We start from the raw sequence: 23,947 nt of genomic DNA on the forward strand, positions 1-23,947 counted from the left end.
TTGTATCAACACCACCTATCTCTCTCCAAAAGACTCGGAAGCCATAGCACTGACACGAACAATTTTCAAAGCATTTGATGCAGGTAAGCTTCAGAACAAAAAGAATTTAAAGAAGGCTTGAAAGTTTAAACTGAGACAGTGATAAAGTGAAGCAAGTCGCTGGAGATGAGTAATTGAGATTTCTGGTTATGTAGAAGCAAAGAGTCACGAGTCTTCAACTGTTACAAGCCTCGTCAAGATACACTATGCAATATGCAGTGTCAAAACGCTATTCAGTATAGCTAGCTACTAATAGATTTAAAGCAAAGCCTTTAGTTTTGGGATTAATTCATCATCTATCCTGTTAACTTTGTTGTTCCTCTTCTCTTCAAGGGGAAAAGATAGTACACCATTTGAAGCATTAGCCAAAGCTGGTACATCCATCTTAAATTATCTTATTGGCAGTGATCTTGCTGTTTGTGTTCTCCATATAAATGCTGATGATGCAGAAAGAAAGGACAATGGATGCTGCAACAGAGACCTGTAAAAGTACACCATAAAACACCAGTGCTTAATAACTTGCATAGTAGCTTTTAGAGAAAGAAAGCAGGGGAGGGAAGGAGAGAAGGCAGTTCACCTGGTACAGCCAAGATGAATGGGCATCATCAATATTATGTGATTCAGTTATTAAATATGATCATCACACAAAACATATACAACCTGCAAAGAAAGGATCCTGCGAAGGTATACAGGCATAATAAGACCAACACCTTCAATATACTCACCCCTTCACTTCTGGAATTATATGCAGACAGGGTCCTCCACAGCCCTGCCAGTCATTCATACAAACTGCACAGGGCTTTTAGAGATGCTAAAGCTTGACACATTTAATAGTTGCTACGGATAAATAATCAATCCAAATACCCACAAGGTGATGTAGCATGCTCTGCTAAGTGGGTTTATCACCTCTTGAGATACTGTTCCACTTGATACCAAGTAACCAGCTTCGCCTGTGCTGTGAAGAAGTACCAAAGCATGCCTCTATAGCGATGCTCAGACTCTAGGCATTGTACCAAGAATCTATATTTCTTGCTCATACTTAATCATCGATAAACATGTAGTTATGATCCCACTATTTTCTCATACTCAATCCTGCTATAACCTGGATCCTTGACGACTTGTTTGTCACTCATTAGATCTCTCATATTTCTTGCCTCGTCCCATCTTCCTAAAGAAGAATAAATATTGGCCAAAAGCACATATGGAGCTGAATTATGTGGGTCCAAGCGGATGAGTTCGTCAGCTGCTCTTTTAGCTAAGCTCACATTAGCATGAATCCTGCAAGAACTAAGCAAAACCTCCCATATAACTGGATCATCCTTATACGACATATCATCTAGTACGGCTTCTGCTTCTTGGAAACGACCAGCACGGCCGAGAGAATCAATAATGCAAGTATAATGATCCAGGACTGGATCCACTCCATGTTTGTGCTCCATTGAATTGAATATTTCAATGCCAGCATCAACTAATCCAGAATGGCTGCAAGCAGTCAAAACGGCAACAAAAGTAATGTAGTCAGGTCTCTCAGCTGAGGCAATCATGTCCCAATACAGAAGAACAGCTTCATCTCCACGTCCATTCTGTGCATACCCATGTATCATTTCATTCCAAGTAACAGTGCTTTTGCTTGGCATCGTATCAAAAAAGTTCCGGGCACCATCTACATCACCACATTTGCAATACATACCGATGAGAGCACTCCCAACAAAGACATCACTCACATGTCCATCTTTTGTTATCTGAGCATGAACCTGTTTCCCTTGAAACGAAGAAGCTAGCTTCGCACAGCAACTCAGTATAGTAGCATAAGAAAATTGGGTGGGAATCATCTCATGTTGCATCATCTGCTTAAAGTAAGTGAAAGCTTCCTTATCTTGACAATTGAGTGACAGAGCTGCTATCATGGAGTTCCAACAAACAACATCCAACTCTTGCATATTATGAAATATATGTTTTGACATTTTTGTCTTACCACACTTCGAATACATGCCAATAAGTGCGCTCGCAACATATACATTTGTATCAAAGGCAGCCTTGTGTGAGGCAGCATGGATCTCTTTTCCAGCCTTCAAACTCCCCATTGCTGCACTAGAGCTCAGGGCAATTGCCAAAGTAGTTTGATCAGGTTGCACACCCTGAAACTGCATTTCCCTGAAAAGCTTGATTACCTCCGTGTGGTCTTCATTCTGGTAATAACCAGATAGTATGGCATTCCATGATATCACATTTGGGCATGAGATGTTATCGAACATTTGACGGCCATTTTCTATATCACCAGACTTGACACATGCTGCAAGCAAATTGATACAAGTGATCTCATCAGGTTCAAAGCCCCAAGATTGTATTCTTCGTAGATATTCTATAGCTTTCTGGCTCTGATATATTAGACCATACCCAGTAATCATGACATTGCAAGAAACTATATTAACTTCAGGTATACTAGCAAAAACCTTCTCAGCACTCTTCATGTCCGAACTCTTTGCATACATATCAAGCAATGAATTGTTCAAATGAAGATCTTCCTCAAACCCAAGTTTAACAGTAAGGCCATGTATTTGTTGCCCATTCACATTACTCGGAATCCCATCATTATGATCAAAAACATCAGACTGACACCACCCCTTGGCACATACACCCAACATACTCGACAACGAGACAGAATCAACACGCACTCCTTTCCTACACATCAGCCTTTTTCCAAAGCCTCCGCAACTCTATCCGTTTGCTTCAGCCCCCCCCCCCCCCCCCCATTATAGCCGTAAATGTAACCTCATTCGGCTCAGCCAAATCACCGAAAACCTGCATTGCATGCCTCATTACTCCACACTTCGCATACATACACAGTAAAGCATTTCCCACGTACACATTCTCCTCAAGGCCAACCTTCACCACAAGACCATGACACTTCCTCCCCTTCTCCACATCCAACAACCCTCCACACGCGCTGAACACACTCGCCAGTGTAAAATTCGTCGCCAACAATCCCTCCGACACCATTGCCTCATAAACACCCAACCCTTTCTCCTCCTGACCATCTTGGACAAACGCACCAATCAGCGTGTTCCACGACACAACATTCCTCTCAGGCATTCTCAGAAACAACTCCTCAGCCTCCTCCAACCTCCCAGCCTTACAACAACAACCCAAAACCGCATTCCATGAGTACACATCTTTCCTAGGCATTTCCTCAAACATCTGGTGAGCATAACCCAAATTACGACACTTTGAGTACAACTCAATAAGTCTATTCCCCAAAAACGTATCAAAGAATAATGCTTTATTACGTAGTATAACCCCATGAATAATCTTCCCACCCAAATGGGCCTTCTTATCTATACAACCCTGCAACAAATTAGCTAACCTAGTAGCCATAGATTCTCAAAGCTCAAACCTTTACTCTTTTTTCTTGCTCAACCACACTCACCAAGTCTCTAACTATTACAACACGACACGTGGCAATAAATTAGATCGTCTTCCTCCTTAAAATTTAGGGTTTTAATGGTTTTATACACAGAGCAGCTACTACTAACAAAAGGCGTCACCTTTTTCTCAAAGACTTCACCTTTATCAAAACCCAGAAGAAGCCAGCTCGGATTTCAGTAACCCAGAAGAGCCCAGGTGAGATTTCGATGGAAAAAGGTGGGCTGGATTCCGATGGCCGGGAGTTCAAGACGGCGGAGGAGATGTGGAGGGAGGAGGTGGGAGACGAGAGCAAGAAGACAGAGTGGTACAGAGAAGGAGTTGGGTACTGGGAAGGTGTGGAGGCTTCGAATGATGGAGTGTTGGGTGGGTATGGGCATGTGAGTGAGGCTGACATAAGAGACAGTGAAGCTTTTCTTAACGGGCTTCTCTCTGAGATTGTTCCCAATGCTGCTAATGGCCAACGTCACCTTGTTGCTCTTGGTATGCAAAGCTCTCTTTTTTCTTTTGTGGTTTTTGTGTTTTTGTATGAACAAGTTGAGTTTGGACTTAGTGTGATCATTTAGGGTTACTAATGCTTTGGAGTTTTAGGTGTTAAACTAAATGTAGGCTTCCTGTTTATGAATGTAGCTGCTTGATGTGTCATGTGTGGTTTTGTTGGGGAAAGTTGTAATGAGTGTGCTGAACTTTTGACAGATTGTGGTTCTGGTATTGGGAGGATCACAAAGAATCTTCTCATAAGATACTTCAATGAGGTGAGTTCAGTTTTTGTGTGCAGCACCTCTCTGTTTTCACAGTCTTTCTGTATACAGTTTGCTTGGATTATGTGGAACAGTTATTGATTGTTTGTTTCTTCGTTTCCTTGAATCCCTAGGTTGATCTTCTGGAGCCTGTGTCACATTTTCTAGAAACAGCTCGCGAGAGTTTGGCTCCTGAAAATCTGATGGTTTCTGATATGTACAGAGCTGCTAATTTTTTCTGCGTGCCTCTTCAGGTAACGTTACTAATGTACCAAATTATTGATTTTTTTTCTTAATACTGTACCTTCCACAAGAGTTCAGTTGGTTAATTTGGATTATTGAATCAATGGAAATGTGGTTTGTCCTACATAAAACTTAAGCGTGTGACTTTACTTATGAACATGTTCTTCCCTTTCTTTTTAGGAATTCACACCAGAAGCAGGAAGATATGATATCATATGGGTTCAGTGGTGTATTGGGCATCTCACAGATGAAGACTTTGTATCATTCTTTACAAGAGCAAAGGTACAACTATTTTTCATGAATCTTAATACATGTATTCGATTATCCAGTGGATCCATAATTAGTATATAATTCAGAGTAGTTTAGTTTAGTTTTATTGTTATCCCTGTTCACCTGTAATCTACCATGGAAACCAATTTTCCACTACCATATTGTCCGTAATGTCACTTTTGAGTATGAAATACCTGAAACTCTGGGCAGTCATCTATTTATTATCAATCTGCCTCTACAGCTCTTTAATGGCAGGAATACTCCCATTGATGTTTTCATATTTTTGGCTATCTATCTTTAACATATTGGCATAGTCTGTTTCTATTGACAATCTTTGATAAAATCCCAGCAGGCCATTGTTAATTTGATGTGTAACTGCACTGTTGTTTTATTATGTTTAGCAGTACTGACAAATTTGTTATTTTAAGGTTGGACTAAAACCAGGTGGTTTATTTGTCCTTAAGGAAAATATTGCTAGAACGGGTAATGTGCTTTATATTTCACTCCCTGTGTTTTTGATTGTTTCTTTTCACCTGTTTATAGTACTGCTAAGTTTACCATACCATGTAAATGTGTATTGCCTACATTATTTTCTAAAAGTCAAAATTTTAAAACTAATTGTATTGATGACTCAATTATAGGAGGATTCGTGTTAGACAAAGAAGATCGGAGCATCACGAGGTCTGATTCGTACTTTAAGGAGCTCTTCTGCCAGTGTGGACTTCATCTTTACAAAATAAAGGTTAAAATTGAAGCCACTTTTTTCATTTAACTGGAGAGACTTGGTTAAATAATTGTTTTCTTAGTGAAAATTGTTGTCATCTCCACTGTGTTCTTCATGTGAGTTACTTCTTCCGTAATGCTGTTTTCTTTTTGTACAGGATCAAAAGGGATGGCCTCAGGAACTGTTTGCAGTGAAAATGTATGCGTTAACTACTGAGTTACCTAAGAAGGTCCACCGAACTAGATCTAAGGTGCAAACCAATAGACCAGCAATCATCAAGTGAGAAATTCTCTCTTTAACTTGCTAATTATATTTGCCCCGCCAGATATTTGCTTCTGAAACTTTTGTAACATGCCATAATTTTTTGCGCATGCATGTGCTACCCTAAGTATGTGAGAACTCAATTGTATTCAGCCACAGCGGCATTTAATGTGCTTAATGGTGCACTTATTTTTTTTTACCTCTTGTATATAAGGTGCATGCTAGTAATGATTGGACTATATTCATCCCTTATTATGTGTATTGTATCCTGGCAAAGTATTCAATTTTTTTTTTAAAGGGGAGGTATAAAATAATCTGTTGTTTTCAAGCTCACAAATTTGGTCTGCTATATGTACTTGATTTCTTGTTGCTAGAGAATGACTTCAACTATATAGTAGCTACAGTCATAGATCATAATGAAGTTTCAGAAGTTGTTATAAGGTGTATATGCAGAGTGCGCTATAAATAAAGTTAGCATCATACATATCAAACAGTAAGTCCTATTAACTGATGGAAAGCAGAAGGAAAAAGAATAAAAGAGCTAAATTGTACATTTGATAATTCATGGACACTTCTATTATTGATAGGTCATCTTGATTGCACACGCCTGTGTCCCTTTCCTCTTTCTGCATGAAATCTTCTATGATAATGATAATGATTATGATTATGATTATGATTATGATGGGATGCTAAAACTCTGCAAGACTGGTAGGCTCTACTGACAATATCGAACACCTGCTGTAGGCTTGGTTGCCGGTTGCTTGATACTTCTGTGCACATTAGCCCCAGGGATATTGCGTGTTTAGCTTGGTCGATAGTGTTTTGAGTCAATTCCATTTTTGGGTCTATCAGTTGCTCTAAATTTCCAGGATAATGCATTCTGATATACTCTATAAAACCAGCCTCGCCCCTCTCAAATTCTTCTTGTGGCCTCCTGTTTACCATCATTTCTAGCAGGAATACACCAAACCTGTACATCCCTGAAGGGCCAAAGTTTAAATGTTAATATTGGAAATTAGGTCAAATCCAACAGATAGGTATGATGTAGTTTCTTATAGTGACTTACTTCTACTGCTAGTGCTTTTATTTCCAACTTTAAACCTTGAAATCTTAGGGTCCAGATTGTAGTTGCACAACATGATAGTACTTGTCCTCAGATCATACGCAACTTCCGGCCAATGCTCTTCTAGATAACACATGCCTTCCACAACCCCCATCAGTATTCTCAACCTGTAGTTCCATGGTGTAAAACTTGATCCCAAGAGCCAGCTCTCTAGGTTCTCTCCTTCCATCCATTCAGTAACAATGGCCCTCAACTTTCGGTTATCACACCAACCCAGTAAATTAGCCAGGTTCTTGTGGCATAGCTGAACAAGAACTTTGCATTCTTCAATCACTTGCGGGTGGTTTTTGCCACTATAAACCTCAATCCTAACATCATTACCATCTCTGAATGTTCCTTTGTAAATATCAACTGATGCACTCTTCCCCATCAAATTGTTTCTCGAGAATCCATTTGTTGCTGCCTTGAGCATTGCTGGTGTAAACCTGTGCTTTCTTCTAAACATTCTTGGGAGGAAATCAGGCCTACGAAAACAGAGCCACCACAAGCAACATATCTTCAGAATCACAAAGATAGGAAAACCAACCAACAAGAATATAGCCTTGATTCTGAGCTTTTTATGATCTGGAATGAGACCCGAATGAAGAAAACTCGAAGTGTTAAACTTCTTGAAGAAGAAGGTATCAGAGAGTTTACTCTCTGAGAAGTGGTTATATGATAGATTCAGAACTGTGAGGTTTGTGAGGACAGATAAGTTCTCTATTGGCACATCACCATACAGTTCATTATGGCTCAAATCAAGAGATTGGATTTGGGTGCAGTGAAGGATATCAATGGGAAAATCACTCTTCAAAGAGGTATTCGACAGATCAATAGATAAGATGCTTAAAGGGCAATACTTCCAAAAGAAGTTGAATGATAAGTAGAGTGGTGCAATGTTTGGGCGGCTTTGAAGGTCTACTTTGGAGAATGACTCAACGCAGTTCGGATTCTTGGACTCGTTGCAGAGATGGCTTGCAACAATGGTGGATTTGAAGATCTCATCGAGGTCCATTGGTGAAGAGGTACTGCAGTATCTGAGAGATGGGTTGTGGAGGCAGTTTTTCATGATTGTGGAGTTGAAATCTTGTGGTGGTTTTAAACTTTTGAGGTCATCTATAACCGATGCAGATAGAGTTGCAGAAACTGAGAAAGAAACTGTGAAGAGTAAGATGATGAAAGTTACAGGAATGGAAGCCATGGAAAAGTTTGTGTTTTGCTGCTTGAAGGTGACTTTGATATTTAACTCACAAGTTAGAGTTCAAACGGTTGTCATGGTGGTATTGTGGGGGGAATAGAAGTGGGGAGTTCAATTTTTACACGTTCAAGGGTAACTTTTGGTAGTTACACTAAAGCGTTCGGAGCAGTTTTTTCTCTTTTATTTTTTTTGTTAAAGTAGTTTTTTCTCTTGAAGAAAAGCTGATGTAGGAAAAAAAATGAAGGGAAATTAGCAGATATATGAAAGAGAGCTTATATTCATACATTCCAAAACAACACTTAGACCTCAATCTTTTTTCAAGTTTGTGTTGACTTTATCAATAAATGCGAAATTACTAATACGGATAATATAAAATAAACAAAAAACCAAAGATGTCAATACAATAAATCTAATTTCTCAAATTTTTCTTCTTACAATATTAATTTCAAACAAAGAATGATCTAGTTAAACTATGATATTATCGTTTTCAATAATTCACATATGCATCGTAAAAAAAAAAATTTATTCTCACTTTGTAAACGTTTATTTATTTTTAAATTTTTAGCTTTTTATTCTCTAGTTTATTGTGATCCGTCTGTTTAAATGTATTTTGTTATAACGAATTGTATATAACTTTTATTGTACCGTGATTCTATTCAAGTTTGAGAGTCGATATAGTTATAACATGTTTGAATCAATTGAATTATCATAGGTTTCAATCAATTGAATGAATTTTTAAAGTAAAAAAAAATTTATTGATTTTATTAGACTATGGGCATTTTGAGAAAATTAAACAGGTCTAAATAGTATTTTTGGAGGTATGAATAGAAGCTCCATGTGTGAAATGAGCACAATAAGAATGGGTTTAGGGTTTAGAACTCAAGCAAGCGTTTGCCGCAAAGGATTTTAGAACTCAAACTGGTGGGAGGAAATAGTACCTGATCTTGCTGCTTGCAATTACCCAACTCTGCAAAGGTAAGAAGCATATATCAGCATATATGATATGTGCTTCATCTAGGTGAAAATTTAGCTAGTTAGTATTATTACTATTATATATGAGAGCTATAGATTTGCAACAGATAATTCAAGCAAATTAGACCAACGTGCATTCATGTATGTGTAGTTTTACTAGTTTAGCTCAATGTGATTTTACTAGTTAAGACAGGTCCTGCATTGGAATGGCACTAGCTGGGTAATCTGCACTCCGAGAGCTAGAAACTACACATACATACAATAACTGATCTAAATCTCATGATGCAGATTACCCGATCCTTACCCAATATCAATGTATATACTTCGTACGAAGCTAATGAATGAACTATATATTAGATCGATGGTAGATCTGAGGCCAACTTGCATGGTAGTACGTAATCTCTAATTTTATGAGCTAAAACGATCGATTCCCCCAAGTGCGGACATTAATAATTGGTCGATAGATTGTTAAGGGGCTGCATTGACGAAGATTTTTGTTATATGCATTTGTAACTAATGATTGATAATATCATAAAGCAACAACTAGGAACCTTATTGCTTGAGACAAAATTTATTTCAAAAAGACGTCTATGTTTATATTATTTGACTGCTGTTCCATCCACGAACAAAATCCAAATTAACAGATAATATTATCACGAACAAGAAGCAAACTGAAGTTAGATCGACCAATTAAGTTGTATTTTGTTTCTGGCCCTTGGATACAGATTATCTCATCGTGTCATCCTGGGTTGTACTGATCAGTAGGCTAACGCCATGCCCCTCAAACAGATAACGTTTTTGTTGGTTTCAATTTTGAATTTTGGAAAATAATTCAAAGCCAAAGGATAACTGTGCTGAAATCTCTCTTCAATTTAAATTTCAAATAGGTCTCAGGGGTCTTTTATTATATAGAACATTAGAACATAAGGTTCATTTCCATATACAGGTACAACATAAAATCACGGGAAGTTTTATATCCAAGCTAGCTCCTTTATGTTGTTCTTGATACATACATTCGTAGGAGCTCTCTATTGGCCTGGTACAGTACTTTTATATATGACTTGGTTGAAGATGGGCGGGGCGTACCTTGGTGGTCAGATGACTCAGATCGATGCCTGCAAGAATTACAAGCACTTGAGTACGCGGGTAAGAGCTAAGTGCAAATTTTTCCTAAACACTGCAAACCTGCATATGCCTCTATGAGCTTCAAGTTGGTTAATTTTCTTGATTTGTTACTTTCTTGTATCATATACGTACATATGAACTTAATCACTAGTATAAGATATCAGTCATCATATCAGTTTCCTTTTGTGTTACCTTCGATTCGGTCCTTGTGTTGTATGTATTTCTGTGTAATCAAATTTTGAGTTTTGTTTTAACTTTGACAATCGTAGTGCGCTCTAAATTTTTCAGTCACAACCGACAAATAATCGTAGCTAGTTACAAATATAAAGAGAGCTATTCACCATTGGAGGAAGATGAAGTTCATATCTAAATTTATTGCCAGATATATTCAAATCACTGAAAGCCAGACCGGCCAGGATATCTGAATTTCAATATGGCCGGTCTGATGCATACACGCTCCACAGTGACTAAGTTCATATGCGTATAGCTAGCTATGTTATGTGGATGTTAGTGACGAGCCATAACAGCCATTTAAACCAATTTCAATGAGTTTTTTTGTTAAATTTACTTTCTAATTACTTCATTCTCACACTCCGATCCTTTGAAGTCATGACATGTCTTCATAATTATTTATACATATACATTTGGTAAGAGCTACTTTTATATATATATATATATATATATATATATATATATATATATAGTCTCTATGCAGAGTGAAACTTTACTATGAAATTACATAGTGAAGTTCTAATTTTGGCACACTTTTTCGGTCAATGTTTTTCACCATAAGCGATTTAATATTTAGGTATGCTATTCAAGATCATCTCTACAAAATTTCATCTAATTTAGACATCGTTAAGGTATTGAAATTATATTAAATCAATGAATGAATTAAAACTATTCAACGTGAACTGTTCGTGTAAATCTCAATTTTTTAAAAGTTCAAACCATTGTTAAATTGGATGAAATTTTATAGAGATGATCTTGAATAACATACCTAAATATTGAATCGCTTATGGTGAAAAAAATTGATCGAAAAGTGTGTCAAAATTGGAACTTCACTCTGTAATTTCAGAGTGAAGCTTCACTCTAGATAAAAATTGTATATATATATATATGTATATTGGCACTATGCCATCTCTACTATTATAAAGGGAGCACCTAAAAGTTTCACCAAATTGTAAACTGTTAAATATATCTATTTATAAGTTTTTTCACACACAGAAAAAATGACAATTATATAAAAATACAAATCTCTATTATTATAAAGGGAGCACCCAAAAGTTTCACTAAATTATGAACTGCTAAATATATCCCTATGTAATTTTTTCCTCACACATAGACAAAAAAACAATTATGTAAAAATACAAATATTTCACTAACGTGTTTTACTAAAATTATCTTTCATATGAAACAAAATTACATAAAAAAATTGTCTTTTAAGAATACATTTCAAATAAAATTTTGCAACCCGATCAAATAACGTGCATCGCACGGGTACAAAGCTAGTATAAATATAACATGGCTTGGGTCAATGTGAGGGCCGAAATTATCTCAAATGGTAAACCAATTTTCCTCTGATCTATATATTCACTGTTACAAAATTCCTGATAAAGACATTTGTCTATATATTTGTTAAAGACACTTAATTTGGAAGAACACATGCAGGGGCTTTAGAGATTAGAAATGATAAATTGTTGGGTCTAGTAGAGCAGCTCTTCACTATATTGTAGGATTTCTTAATTTGGATTCAACTCGAGCACATGTAGCTAGCTAGGGATGAACAGTTTTAGTTAACTTTTGAAGCTACTGTTTACCATCTAAAACAAATCTCAGAATGCCAACGAAGACCTGATATTTATTCTTTTTTGCCATCAATAACAATTCATATGTTTTGTTGCTTTGATAACAATTCATATTATAATGAGACAAACACTACAACCGAATAAGGAGCAAAACAGACGCAACATCATCTAAAGACTTGAATATTTCTTGAAACAAGGAATGTACAAGAACTTGGGTAGACACCCTATAACTAAAACCCAAAACAACATTTAAATTAGCTCTACAAAATAAATTAGCAACAACAAATTAATATGAGAAATAACACCCTTAACTACTACTTCATAACTAGCTAGAAGAATCAGCGATTCTTGTTATATCATCCAATATTTCACAGCAACTTAGCAATGTAATCCTTGAGCAATGGGTTCGATTGGATGTCTTGATTATTTGCTAGGGTTTCAACAAAATCTCTTGAAACCAAGCACTTTTCTTCTGAGTACAACTTCTCCTGAACAATTGGGGATGCAAGAACTTGAAGACCTTCCGGATTTTGCAACCATTGGCCTTTTTTCACCTGCAACAACCAATCACCTAATGTCTAAATCATTTGATCTTTAATGAAAAGGAAAAATAAGTAAAGTGGTAAACAAAATAACCTATATATTACTATTGGTTACCTGCACTGAATCCATAAATTTGAGCATTGAAACTTGTGCCTTCAAGAATTTGATGTACTTATGAGCGGCTTGCAACATTTCAGCAGTATTCATCTTGCTTCCACTGGGAACCAGCCTTCCAAGCTCACCAGTCTTCTCTGTTATCTTCCTCCTTCTCTCGCGGGCTGCAATGCTTTGTGGAGACAAGCTCACTCCTCCATTACTGTTTGCCTTCATTTTCGCCGCAGTACATTCATCCTTATTGCTTAGTGCACAGTTAGCAGACAATTGGGCTGATGGAAGCTGTTGAATCTGAATTTCAGGAGGTGGCAAAGGTAGCTGAGGCTGCACAAACTCTGGGAGCATACTTGGATTCGGGACAAACCCATTGAAGCCTGAATGGAATTGTTGTTGGGTCTTCTGGCGTTTTGGGTTCTCATCATGATAATAGTATTCGAGATCGTCAAGAGCAGGGAGGAATTCTGGGTCACTGAAAAATGTTTGGGAGAGATGTAGTGGGTTTGGATCGTCAAGAGCTAAACTGTAGTCTAGACCTAATATACTTGCTGCTGCCAGCTCATGTTGTTGGGTCTGGAAGATAAACAGTTGATCATAATCTGGGTTATTAGGGTTAGGGTTGTCATTGAGAAGCTGAAGAGACCCCCAGTCTGAGCAAAAAGTAGTACTCATAGCAGCCATGGAAGTTGAACTAGAACCTGAAATTAAGCAGTGTACGATATACATGCAAATCTACATTAGATATTGAATTAAGACATTCTCACATGGAAATGTAGAGAGATAGAGAGGGGGAGAGGGTACGTACCAGAGAGAATTGCAGTGGACGTACTTAAAGACCAGCATTAATCAACAGATTAACCCTATCAAAGTTTACAAAAGTAATAACCAACTTAAACAAACACCTGCCTGCTTAGTGCTGACTACTATAGATGTCTGCTATATATCACTGACACATGCCCAGCAACTGTTAACAGTGAGAGAGAGATAGAGAGAACGGGAGAGAGATGTGGGAAGGTGGGCAGTTAATTAGTTTCATTTCTTCATGCGCAGATAAAGGAGGCGACGATGATAACCGCCACCTCCCGCTTGCTAGCATACACTAACCCCTAATTTGAGTTATGATTATCTAGTGTTGGAGTACCAAGTATGTGTGGTCCTAGCAAATCAAATAGCAACAGTTAATCGTTTTACAAAATACAAAAGAAGAAGACAAGGCAAGATTGGTTATAAGCATCGAATTAAAAACTACGTGGAGTAATCAGAGTGTTTAGGATTGGAAGTGTTGTATTACTGAATAACTCCTCCCACTAAACCCTAACTCCCTTTTATTTCTAGAGTTTATTTCCTCTAACCGTTCTGGTTGATTACTCATTTGATGGCGGCTATTAATTTAATCATTGTATTAATTGGATTAATAGTACGTTAACGTCCCATTGTATTGATATTGGTACTTTTGTACGTTGATCCTTTTTTTAGTGATCTTGTATTCTTGTTCCGTAATTCAAACAGTAAATACTTAAATGCAACAGCAAAATTGACTCCATTGAGGACCTCAGAGCGTGATTGTTAACGAAAGAACTGACCAGTAGTGTACGTGGTAGATCGATCTATATGCCAGTAGCGAGAAAATATTCTTAACCATTTCAATGTTTGTGCATGTATGCGGCGTATATTCGTTTAAACGCTCGTACTTGTACATAACGCTGACCACAGTAACCGGTGACACACGGAGACAACGATCCATTCTCACCAGATCATTGAGGGAAAGGGTTATCCTAACCCTAGCCACTTCGCAAGCATGAAAAGGACAACCTGCAGCACGGGTCCGATTGTTTCCCCCACTAGTCGAGCAGTTGGTGCCGTGAGAAGAGCCCCTAGCAAATTATGGATCTTAACCCATATCCACACAAAATCCAAAAGAACTGCTTGAATATCCAAGAATCCATCATAGTCGTTGATAATGATCATGGCTCGTTAAAAGCTCCATATACCTCTCTTCCTGACGCGAAAGATCACATTCAAAAGCAAAGGTAAATAGAAATTGATCTCCTCTTGCTGAGATTTCAACTGGAACAAAGACTCTCCACATGGGTCTAACCGCGCCTCTGAAAGAATCGAAGGCAACGAGTTGAGCCATATTCAACCTACCAACAAGGTAGAAACGCGGGGCAACAAAACCTTTGTCCGGGCAACAGAGGTTACCAAGGTCAACAAATTCATCATGGTGATTGAGAGAAAGCTTGGAGGCTGGGTGGGCAATCATGGAGGCGAGCTGAGCAACCATGGGAGAGAAATTGCCGCACATCAATAGGTATAGACGTGAGGGAGAGAGCACTTGGAAAAAAAAACCTAGAGGCCGCAGTATTATTATTGTATTTCTTTTGGTTCTAATTGTGTTTGTGTAACTATATGGCTTTATGACGTTTTTATGCATTCAATGTATTTTTTTTGGTCATGAGAGATCATATATTACTTCAACTCAAGGATTACAAACACATATCCAAAAGGATATGTGGAGAAGAAATACATGAACAAACAACAAAACAGCAAACATTACAATCAAAACCAAGATCCCTACATTCCTTAACCCATGGGGGTGGGGTGAAGACGTCGCCGCCATACTCCAAGCCCGATCATGACATAGATTCGCCACCGGAACTGTCGTTGAGAAATTACAACAAAATCCATCCAACACTTAAAGAACATCACATATTCCATCTAAATAACTCCAGAACCCAAATCTCTAAACCATACAAATTAAAACATCCTTCGAGAGTGACACTACGAAGAGTGACACCAGAGGAATTCTCCCTCTCAACAAAAACAAAAACAAAAGTGATCCACGAAGGGACCGAAGGGAGAGCCAATACTTGATTGATCATACCCTTTTTGCACTACCGCGATTACGTGCTCAAACAGGTAAAGTCCTATTGAAATCTCAATTGAGACATCCCAAAAACGAGGACCCAAAGGATCATCAATTGAGACATCGACCAATAAGTGAGGTTGAAAAACTGAAGAGTAGTCGAACGAGCCATGAAACATCCAATTTACATGGTTCAATCACACAAGCATTATTGTGATTTAGTCTCAATGTACACAAATCTAACATGGTATTCCCTCGATTATTATCCATACAATTACAAAAACAAGAGGGTTAGCTAGCGACATACAATTTACACTATTTATTTATCTCTTATTCGCTTTCACTATAATGATGGTGTGTGCATAATAAAAGACTTGAAAACAGCACCTCTTCTTTAAAATAAAAGATAAAAGAAAAATCTTAAATATATATAAATATAAATATATATATAAATATATAAATAAATATATATATATATATATATTCGGTACACATATGTGGACAGGGGACAGAACACAGAAGCGGTTTACTTGCAGATTTTTTTTTTTGACAATGGTTTACTTGCAGCTTGAAGCTTCAATTCCAAAACCCATTAAACCAGTGACCAATTATCGTCCTTATTTCAGAAGAAAGAAACAAACCCAGAACCCAACAATGCTCAACAGTCTCTCAAGTCTCTGCCTTTATCGTCCTCTGCGCACTGCACTCTTCTTCTCCACCCACAACTTGCTAAGCACTCCCATATCATCTAATACTTCACTTCGTATTTGTTCATGCTCTTCCTCCAGTTCCACCCAGGTCCAGATTGCACCAGGTTCACTTTTGACCATGTCAGAACCTCATCTAATGCCTTACTGTTACAATTCATGACTTGGGCTGTTGTTGTTTCTGAAGCTAAGGTGGAGCAGCATGAGGAGCAGAGCATTGATGTGCCTAAAGTTGAAGTCTTGAAGCAGAAATTGGAGCTTCTTGGGATTAACTGTGATAGTTCTTGTGTGCCTGGACATTATAGTAATGTGCTGTGTCCAAAGGTATGTTCTTTAGGACTCGAGAATGATTATGTTGTGTAATTTGAATTAGGATTGTGTAATTCACTTTCAATGTGTAGAAAGTCTCTGAACCAGAGCAGTATACTGATAGATAGTTATGTTGGTTTCAATTGGATATTCATGATGGAATTTGAATAGTTTCTATTGTTTTGCTTAATCAGTGCAATGGTGGGAAGTCACTGGAGAGGAGCTTGTCTCTTTACATTGTCGAAAAAGGGTATAATGCCGTTTCTTCTAGTCTTTTTGTAATTCAAAAAGATGGATTGTAATTTGTTTTGTGATTGTATGCCATAGGGATTTAGCAAGGTGGAGGTGTTTTCGAACTGATTGTAATTGGGCAGACAAGGTAAGAGAATATGACAATGTGATTTTTTTTATCTGCCAATCACTTCAGGAATTTGGAATTCATGCCACAAGAGACAAGGTACTTAAATTGACTCACCATGTTTTAGGTGTTTTTAGAAGGCAAAGCAGGACACGATGAGGTGAAGAATAAGATAGAGTTTCAGCCGTTTAGGCAAATGACAGTGGAAGGCCTCAGGCTAGTACCAATAGGAGAAAAGGTACTTAAACTGACCTAATGCTGTCATACAAAAGATGGTTGTGTAGGACTTTGTGGTTAACAAATTAATAAGGTCTTAGATAATTTCGCATTTTATGTGGGTTTTTTCAGCAGACTTAGAACAATATTGTCTTTATTGGGATTTCTATGGTTTACCTGCTGTAAACATATGCCTAAACCGGGAGCACCTTATGATTTTAATTACTTAATAGACGTGCATATGATGCAAATGTCCTTTTGATCAGACAATTGGAGAATTGTCTCATTACTAAGGTTTAAGTTAATAGAGGATACATTTTATGTCCAAATAACAAGTTATAAAGATCTATTAAAATCTCCTCATCAGGCTAACTCCTGATTTTCGCCTCAATTTCCATATATGTACTATCATTGACACGATATATTCTGACCATTCAAAATCAATCTTTTTATTTAGATAACAGCCTACTTCAGTGAGCGGCATATATCTCAGAAAACTTTGTGGAGAAATGCCGTAATGAAACTCTCTAATGACGTGCAACGTTCTAAGGAGGTATACTGAACTTATCAATTGCTGGAACTACTGCATTACTTTGAATTCTCTTGAATAATTTACAAAGCTCTGTGCACACAGGAGCATCAACAAAACTATTTGTCCATGCAACCCGGGATATTATTTATGCTTTTACCAGAAACTTTTCCCTGACCTCTTACAGTTTATGGTGTGCTGTCATTGATTTCCTGCAAATCAGTAAATTAGTGTGTTTTGCCACGCTTGTCATATCCTTCTAAGAGAAACCAATTCTAACAACCCTGATTGTGGAACATTCAAAAGATAACATTCAACAGATTGTTAAGTAAACTTTTCTACATGTATAAATCCTCAATCATAACATAATTGGAGATTCTTTACCCAACATATCAATAATCTAAATATTCTATATTGCGTCCACACAGAACTTTTCTATTAATCTCATTTGTTTTAACTTCATCGTTGAGAGTTGGTCTTAAACTGCTAAAATTAGTGCAGGATGTCATTGCATTTACTTATAGACACAACGGAATAATTGTTGGTTGCAAGTACCGGACCCTAGATAAACGATTCTGGACGGTAAATATATCTAAATATTCCTGAAATTCTGGATTATATAATGTAATTCTATGAAGAAAGTCAATTGTAAATGCCTTCTAACTGGAACTTGTTTGATGTGTGAAATTGATATTCAGGAGAGGGGTTCAAAGAAGATATTATATGGAATTGATGATATAAATGGTGCAACTGAAATTATCATTGTGAGTTCAATTTCCCCTTATTTGTTAGGTGTTCTTATCTCTGCCCTCCCCACCGTACTTTTGTAATTTATATGCTGCTTGTAGGTTGAAGGTGAAATAGATAAGCTTTCTATGGAGGAAGCTGGCTTCTTCAATTGTGTGAGTGCTCCTGGGGGTGGAGCAGGAAAGAATTCTCCTATATTGCCATCTGCGGAAAAGGTGTGGGTTAAATACCGTAGAGCCTGCTTTTTGTAGGCTGGAGATTCTTTTTTTTCCTTTGGATATTTCAAGTGGGGAATTTAACATGGTATGAACTGCTTAACAACTAGGACTCTAATATGAAACTATATTTTTATGTCGAATCTGAGGAAAATAAAAGAAAAATGTAGATTTTGTTTTTACTCACCAAGCAGTTCCACAGGTTTATTAACAGAGATAGATGCATGTAATACTTGCATGTGGCATGACTGGTATATCATTCAAAAAGTTTATATTATCACTCTTATTTCTTTACTTTAGTTTGACAATCACCACCTTTTTTTCATTTATACAAGCTTTTCTTTTGATTATGGGGTTTTTAACATGCTTTCAAATATCAATTTCTGGGTGTTGAGAATCGTTTAGCATGCTCATTTACATATTCCTCTCTGTATGCATACTTTCTGGAATTAGGACACAACATTTCAGTACCTGTGGAATTGCAAACATGAGTTGGATAAGGTATGTAAACTGTTATATGTCATTCAAATAAATTCCTACGAACTATAATTTTTACACGCTACCTGTTAGGTTTCTCGGATAATCCTGGCAACTGACAATGATGCAACAGGCCAAGCATTGGCCAGAGCACTAGCACGTCGCCTTGGGACAGACAGGTTAAGCGTCTACCTATTGTATTTGACAAATCCATAAATCTGAATGTGCGCTAATATTTCTCTGTACAATACTAGAAGAATGCATTATATTTTCATTTTACTTTATTGGTTGGAAACCCAAAACTTCATGGGACTGAACTGAAATTGTGTCAAGTGCTGTTAGGTGATCAAATCAGAACAATTACTATTCTCTCTGCAGTCTCTTGCTTAAGGAATGCAAGTTTCTAGATTACTAGGTTAATTGTTAACATTTATGGCATCTACTGAACACAAAACTATACTTTAAACGTGGTTTCTTGATGTCCATTTCTGTCCTTCCACACCATTGTAGATGTTTGCTCCATGAAATGCTTACTCTGGTATTCCTTGAAACAGATAGCCAAAGGGGAATAGGCTGTATTAAACATGGTTGATATTTATGTGTCCACTTATTTCTGTTTACTTTTGTTGGCTGTCAGATGTTGGCAAGTGAGCTGGCCAAAGAAAGATGAATCTAGCTGTTTTAAAGATGCTAATGAGGTTTTCACTCTTCCCTCACTCTTATTACTGTTGGTTTTTATTTCAAAATATATACATTTTTTCTTTGGCGTCATTTTACCTAATGTTTGGAATAAGCAGGTTCTCAAATGTCTGGGACCTGATGTTTTGAGAAAGATAATTGAAAGTGCAGAACCATATCAGCTATGCATCTCAGAGACAGACAAAGTAGAATAAAGTTCAGACTTCAGATCAAGTAAATGCACAGATGCAAACACTGGCTCAGTAGGCTCGTAGCGCACATTAATGAACTTGAAGGCTGTATAGTTCTTCCCGTATTTTGTGATTCATCGCAACAGGGGTTCCCTTTGAATTATTTGACAGAAGTATAGAAGAGGTTAACAATCATTGCTTAGTATGTATAGGAAGGTGCTTGCTATGGGTTAAAGTTATGGGACACGACACCCAAATCATTTTGTAAATTTGGCGCTAGAAATTGGAATTAAGGCCTCATCTTGGATTTGCTTAGTTAACAAATCAACAGTTCCGATTCTATGAAAAACCCTACAAATCAAAGGAGGGAAGTAGTTCAAGTAGATACAAGCACTTCTTACTCAAAACCGACCATATTATATGAAGTAGCTCAAGCACTTCTGACTCAAAGTCTCAAACAAAATACATGTATACTGAATAATTTACTGCATCACTCCAACTCTCCAAGTAAGTAAACTTTTTATGAGTAATGAAATTAGAGATGAGGATTATAAGTCATCATAATCCCTATTCCTCTTTATTTATACTTGGGTTGTTCTGTTTAACAGAGATCCAACTTTTTAAAGGTTGTTACTTTGAGGCCCAATTTGGTCCGTTAAGGTTACACCCCTGCCCTCATTTCACTTCCTTCCTTGTTCTATCAAAATCTCTGCTCCTGTCTCAGACACAACACAACACAACACAACACCATCTCTTCCACCATGGACGTTCTCTCAATCTCAACCCCTCTCTTCTCCTCCTCCTCAACTCCCAAGCTCCTCTCCCACTCCTTCTCCCCCTCTTCTTCCTCTTCACGCCTCCCCTCCATCAAATCCGTCGCTCTCCAAACCCCAAAACCCTTCTCCTCCAACCCCTCCGTTCTCCTCAGTTCCGCTCCCCAGACGCCGGCCACCGCCATGAGAGGCGCCGAGGGCGACGCCATGGGGCTGCTGCTGAGGGAGAGGATTGTCTTTTTGGGGAGTAGTATTGATGACTTTGTGGCTGACGCTATTATCAGCCAGCTGGTTCTGTTGGATGCTCAGGACCCCAAGAAGGATATTAAGCTCTTCATTAACTCCACTGGGGGGTCTCTCAGGTTTGTAATGCTCTTTTCTCATCTGGGTTTGTTTCGAATTTGTGTTTTGTTGTTTGTTTACTGATAAAAATGTTAGCTTTTTGGACTTGAGAATAGTTGTGATTGGTAAAGGATTCATCTTTAGACTGGTGTTGACATCATAGTTATTGATTCTTACTGAGTGGTGTACTAGTTTGGGTTTTTTTTATGACTTAAAGAGTAGTTCTGATTGGTAAAGGATTCATCTTTAGATTAGAGTTTCAGTCATTTTGGGGGTGGACATTGATTTGGGGGTGTACTAGTTTTTATGCTTGGTGTATTTTCTTATCTGAGAGAGGTAGTGAGATTGTGTTGTTTGTGTAATGAGGACTTGAAGGTGTGCTGCTAGTTGATTATGTTATGAGACTAGAGTAAGGCGCGTATATTGGGGATGTATTTAATAAGAACAATTTAGTTTGATGTTATTATAAGATAGGGTTCTAACTTCTAAGTCAGGGAAGTGTCTTTATGGCGTTGTAGCCAGGACACACTTTGCTCTCCAAGCTAACTCTTCCTATTCTCAGTTGCCTCTTAACAGTCATTGTATAAGCATACCTCTATGTTATCCAGTGTCCTTGTCATCTTATCACGGGAAGAGAACTAACTAAAAAGTTCCGTGTAAGGTGACCTGAATTTGTTGAAAGTAAGGATCCAATATTAGGATGGCTCTTTATCTTTTATTGGACGAATGATGCCCATAAATTTAGTTAAATGAGAGCACACTTGACCCTCCCACACTAGCTCCTCCTGTTCCCGATTGTTGCCTCTTAACAGCTTAAGTTATTTGTATAAATAAACATGACGTTTAATGCAAGTACCTATTTGCTATCCAGTGTTCTTGTCATTCATCCCCGGACGAGAAGCAACCTAAGATGTCCAGTGTAAGGAATGAGACCATTAGTAAGTATATCTGCTAGGATTTTAATACCTTGGGACTTACAGTTCAGAGTACTATAGCGGTTGTAGGCTGCCTCAGGTGGAGTGTAGAGAGAAAAAGTTGGTGAAGGGTGACACCTAAAGTCGGGATGGATGATTATTATGCTATGATGGTGCTTCATTCAGCAGGACCATTAAATCTCTGTGCTAAAGAGATGAAAATGGTTTTGCTCACTCGCAGGCACACTGAATGCTAAATAAAATGGTAGCATCACATGAACACTATGAACTTGTAACTATGTGACTAGAGATCTTGCTTATATTAGTTTCATCTTGAACATTGTTCACTGTATATGCTTCCTGGCTGTCCTGCTTCATGTTCCTGTAATCCTGTTGATATCTGACTTGCCTTTTTCTGTTATGTCAGTGCCACAATGGCTATATATGATGTTGTTCAGCTTGTGAGGGCTGATGTCTCCACAATTGCACTCGGCATTGCAGCATCTACAGCTTCAATAATCCTCGGTGGTGGCACCAAAGGAAAGCGTTTTGCAATGCCCAATACACGGGTTATGATTCATCAACCTCTTGGAGGAGCTAGTGGCCAGGCAATAGATGTAGAAATTCAAGCTCGAGAAGTCATGCACAATAAAGACAATGTCACAAGAATTATCTCAAACGTAACTGGTCGCACATACGAGCAAGTTGAAAAAGATATCGACAGAGATCGGTATATGTCCCCCATAGAAGCAGTAGAATATGGAATAATTGACGGAGTTATTGATGGAGATAGCATTCTTCCACTGGAGCCTGTCCCAGACAAGGTAAAACCAAGAATGAGCTACGAGGAAATTAGTAAAGATCCAATGAAGTTCTTAACACCAGACGTCCCTGATGACGAGATATATTAGTTTTGGAACATTTGATTGTGAGGTACACCAGTATGATGGCTTTCTGATTATGCGTTAATTGCGTGTAACTTGTGCCTAGGCCTGATATTTGAGAACCCCCAAATTTTATGTAATTAAATTACTAAAGCATTGATGCTTTTTATTCATTTTAAAGTTTCAGTAGTTATTTCAGTTTTTACCTTTAATAAAACTGCTACATTATGACCTTGGTTTGTTTTCTTGTAATTGAGTGCCACAGCAATTTTCTGCCGTAAACTGTTTTAACTGTATGTAACATGTGTTCAAGATGATTGCATTTTTATGTTATTGGCTGGGACATTCTGGATCCAAAGATTCTGTATTTGGTTGTGCACTTGGACTTCTGAAGCATGGATACATTTCAGATGGTTTCATCTGTGAAAACTCTCAGCATCAGACCAGACGTCCAAACATGTCAAACTCCTCCGAAATCCTTGTGGACTGACGTTCAACTGCATGGCTTGTTGCAAAGAAACTTGTTTGCTTACAAGTTACAGCGGTTCGGTATTTGACATATTTCCATTGAATGTGACCCGTCTAGACGTCGAGTGAGGTTTGGTACTTGTATACCTTCAGAAAATTTGCGGCCGTGATCCATCATATTTTGCATTTGCGAAAGCTTTAGCTCAACTTTCTTGTGAAATACTCGAAAGGTAAGACAGCAAATGATCAAAATCATCAAATGCTTCAAGCTTAATACAGGCGCTTTTTAGTTCACGAATTTGTGAACCGATCTACTTTCCTATGGTCCTATCTACTTCTTAATTGCTGAATTGAGATGACTGTTTCTTTCCAGCCTGCTAAAGTGCTAATTGAGCATACAGACTCTTCTTGAGAGAGAAACTAGTGCTCTTGTACCAAAATGCAAAAATAAGCTAACCGGTCATTTATCATCACAAGTTGCGCCAAAGATAACAAAAACTTAGGGAGTCCAGTCCGATTAGTACCAAGTTTGGCGTCATGGGTACAATGTGACACCTTATTGTCAGTTTGGTCTCCTTCGCTGGTGTTACACTGGATACTCATATTTGTCATTCTTAGATCACACCTTGCTTCTAAACCAAAACATGGGTATGTTAACACAAAGTATGCAATTCTCATAAGCCCTCTCAAGACTGGAATAAAAAGGTTAATGCA

At 37.8% G+C, this 23,947-nt stretch overlaps 6 protein-coding genes across 6 annotated transcripts; 3 read left to right on the top strand and 3 right to left on the bottom strand.

Moving 5' to 3' along the window:
• Positions 1-266: 266 nt before the first annotated feature.
• On the bottom strand, positions 267-3,414 carry LOC126786446 (pentatricopeptide repeat-containing protein At4g20770). The gene is given in 3 exon segments (XM_050512280.1): positions 267-520; positions 617-2,735; positions 2,737-3,414. Coding segments are annotated over 2 exon segments (2,313 nt in total). The 3' UTR covers positions 267-520; positions 617-1,100.
• LOC126786447 (alpha N-terminal protein methyltransferase 1) lies at positions 3,403-5,925 on the top strand. Its single transcript, XM_050512281.1, is given in 8 exon segments — positions 3,403-3,589; positions 3,592-3,945; positions 4,159-4,217; positions 4,337-4,456; positions 4,626-4,727; positions 5,144-5,198; positions 5,357-5,457; positions 5,597-5,925. Coding segments are annotated over 8 exon segments (966 nt in total). The 5' UTR covers positions 3,403-3,540; the 3' UTR covers positions 5,723-5,925.
• A 363-nt stretch (positions 5,926-6,288) lies between these two features.
• Positions 6,289-8,003, bottom strand: LOC126788880 (probable LRR receptor-like serine/threonine-protein kinase At2g23950). Its single transcript, XM_050514895.1, has 2 exons — positions 6,767-8,003; positions 6,289-6,680 (listed from the first exon to the last, which is right to left on the bottom strand). The coding sequence occupies exons 1-2, from the start codon at positions 8,001-8,003 to the stop codon at positions 6,289-6,291; spliced, it is 1,629 nt and encodes a 542-aa protein (XP_050370852.1).
• Positions 8,004-12,273: 4,270 nt separating this feature from the next.
• On the bottom strand, positions 12,274-13,240 carry LOC126789050 (transcription factor bHLH52-like). Its single transcript, XM_050515107.1, has 2 exons — positions 12,563-13,240; positions 12,274-12,459 (listed from the first exon to the last, which is right to left on the bottom strand). The coding sequence occupies exons 1-2, from the start codon at positions 13,238-13,240 to the stop codon at positions 12,274-12,276; spliced, it is 864 nt and encodes a 287-aa protein (XP_050371064.1).
• A 2,751-nt stretch (positions 13,241-15,991) lies between these two features.
• On the top strand, positions 15,992-20,101 carry LOC126787969 (primase homolog protein-like). Its single transcript, XM_050513890.1, has 13 exons — positions 15,992-16,239; positions 16,320-16,456; positions 16,636-16,691; positions 16,769-16,820; positions 16,927-17,037; positions 17,473-17,568; positions 18,046-18,126; positions 18,243-18,308; positions 18,393-18,506; positions 18,960-19,007; positions 19,077-19,162; positions 19,621-19,681; positions 19,781-20,101. Exons 1-13 carry the CDS (start codon positions 16,080-16,082, stop codon positions 19,874-19,876), a joined length of 1,164 nt encoding a protein of 387 aa, XP_050369847.1. The 5' UTR covers positions 15,992-16,079; the 3' UTR covers positions 19,877-20,101.
• Positions 20,102-20,551: 450 nt separating this feature from the next.
• Positions 20,552-22,998, top strand: LOC126786862 (ATP-dependent Clp protease proteolytic subunit 4, chloroplastic). Its single transcript, XM_050512825.1, has 2 exons — positions 20,552-20,987; positions 22,309-22,998. The coding sequence occupies exons 1-2, from the start codon at positions 20,614-20,616 to the stop codon at positions 22,790-22,792; spliced, it is 858 nt and encodes a 285-aa protein (XP_050368782.1). The 5' UTR covers positions 20,552-20,613; the 3' UTR covers positions 22,793-22,998.
• Positions 22,999-23,947: the final 949 nt, after the last annotated feature.

The sequence above is a fragment of the Argentina anserina genome, chromosome 3 (genome assembly GCF_933775445.1).
Source record: "Argentina anserina chromosome 3, drPotAnse1.1, whole genome shotgun sequence".
NCBI lineage: Eukaryota > Viridiplantae > Streptophyta > Magnoliopsida > Rosales > Rosaceae > Argentina > Argentina anserina.

Excerpts from the sequence above, each read along its gene's own strand:
- LOC126788880 (XM_050514895.1), bottom strand. The coding sequence starts at position 8,003 with ATGGCTTCCATTCCTGTAACTTTCATCATCTTACTCTTCACAGTTTCT. Across the intron at positions 6,681-6,766 it reads TAAAAGCACTAGCAGTAGAA|GGATGTACAGGTTTGGTGTA; the intron begins GTAAGTCACTAT and ends TTGGCCCTTCAG.
- LOC126789050 (XM_050515107.1), bottom strand. The coding sequence starts at position 13,240 with ATGGCTGCTATGAGTACTACTTTTTGCTCAGACTGGGGGTCTCTTCAG. Across the intron at positions 12,460-12,562 it reads AATTTATGGATTCAGTGCAG|GTGAAAAAAGGCCAATGGTT; the intron begins GTAACCAATAGT and ends TGGTTGTTGCAG.
- LOC126787969 (XM_050513890.1), top strand. The coding sequence starts at position 16,080 with ATGCTCAACAGTCTCTCAAGTCTCTGCCTTTATCGTCCTCTGCGCACT. Across the intron at positions 17,569-18,045 it reads ACGTGCAACGTTCTAAGGAG|GATGTCATTGCATTTACTTA; the intron begins GTATACTGAACT and ends AAATTAGTGCAG. Across the intron at positions 19,008-19,076 it reads GCAAACATGAGTTGGATAAG|GTTTCTCGGATAATCCTGGC; the intron begins GTATGTAAACTG and ends GCTACCTGTTAG.
- LOC126786862 (XM_050512825.1), top strand. The coding sequence starts at position 20,614 with ATGGACGTTCTCTCAATCTCAACCCCTCTCTTCTCCTCCTCCTCAACT. Across the intron at positions 20,988-22,308 it reads TCCACTGGGGGGTCTCTCAG|TGCCACAATGGCTATATATG; the intron begins GTTTGTAATGCT and ends CTGTTATGTCAG.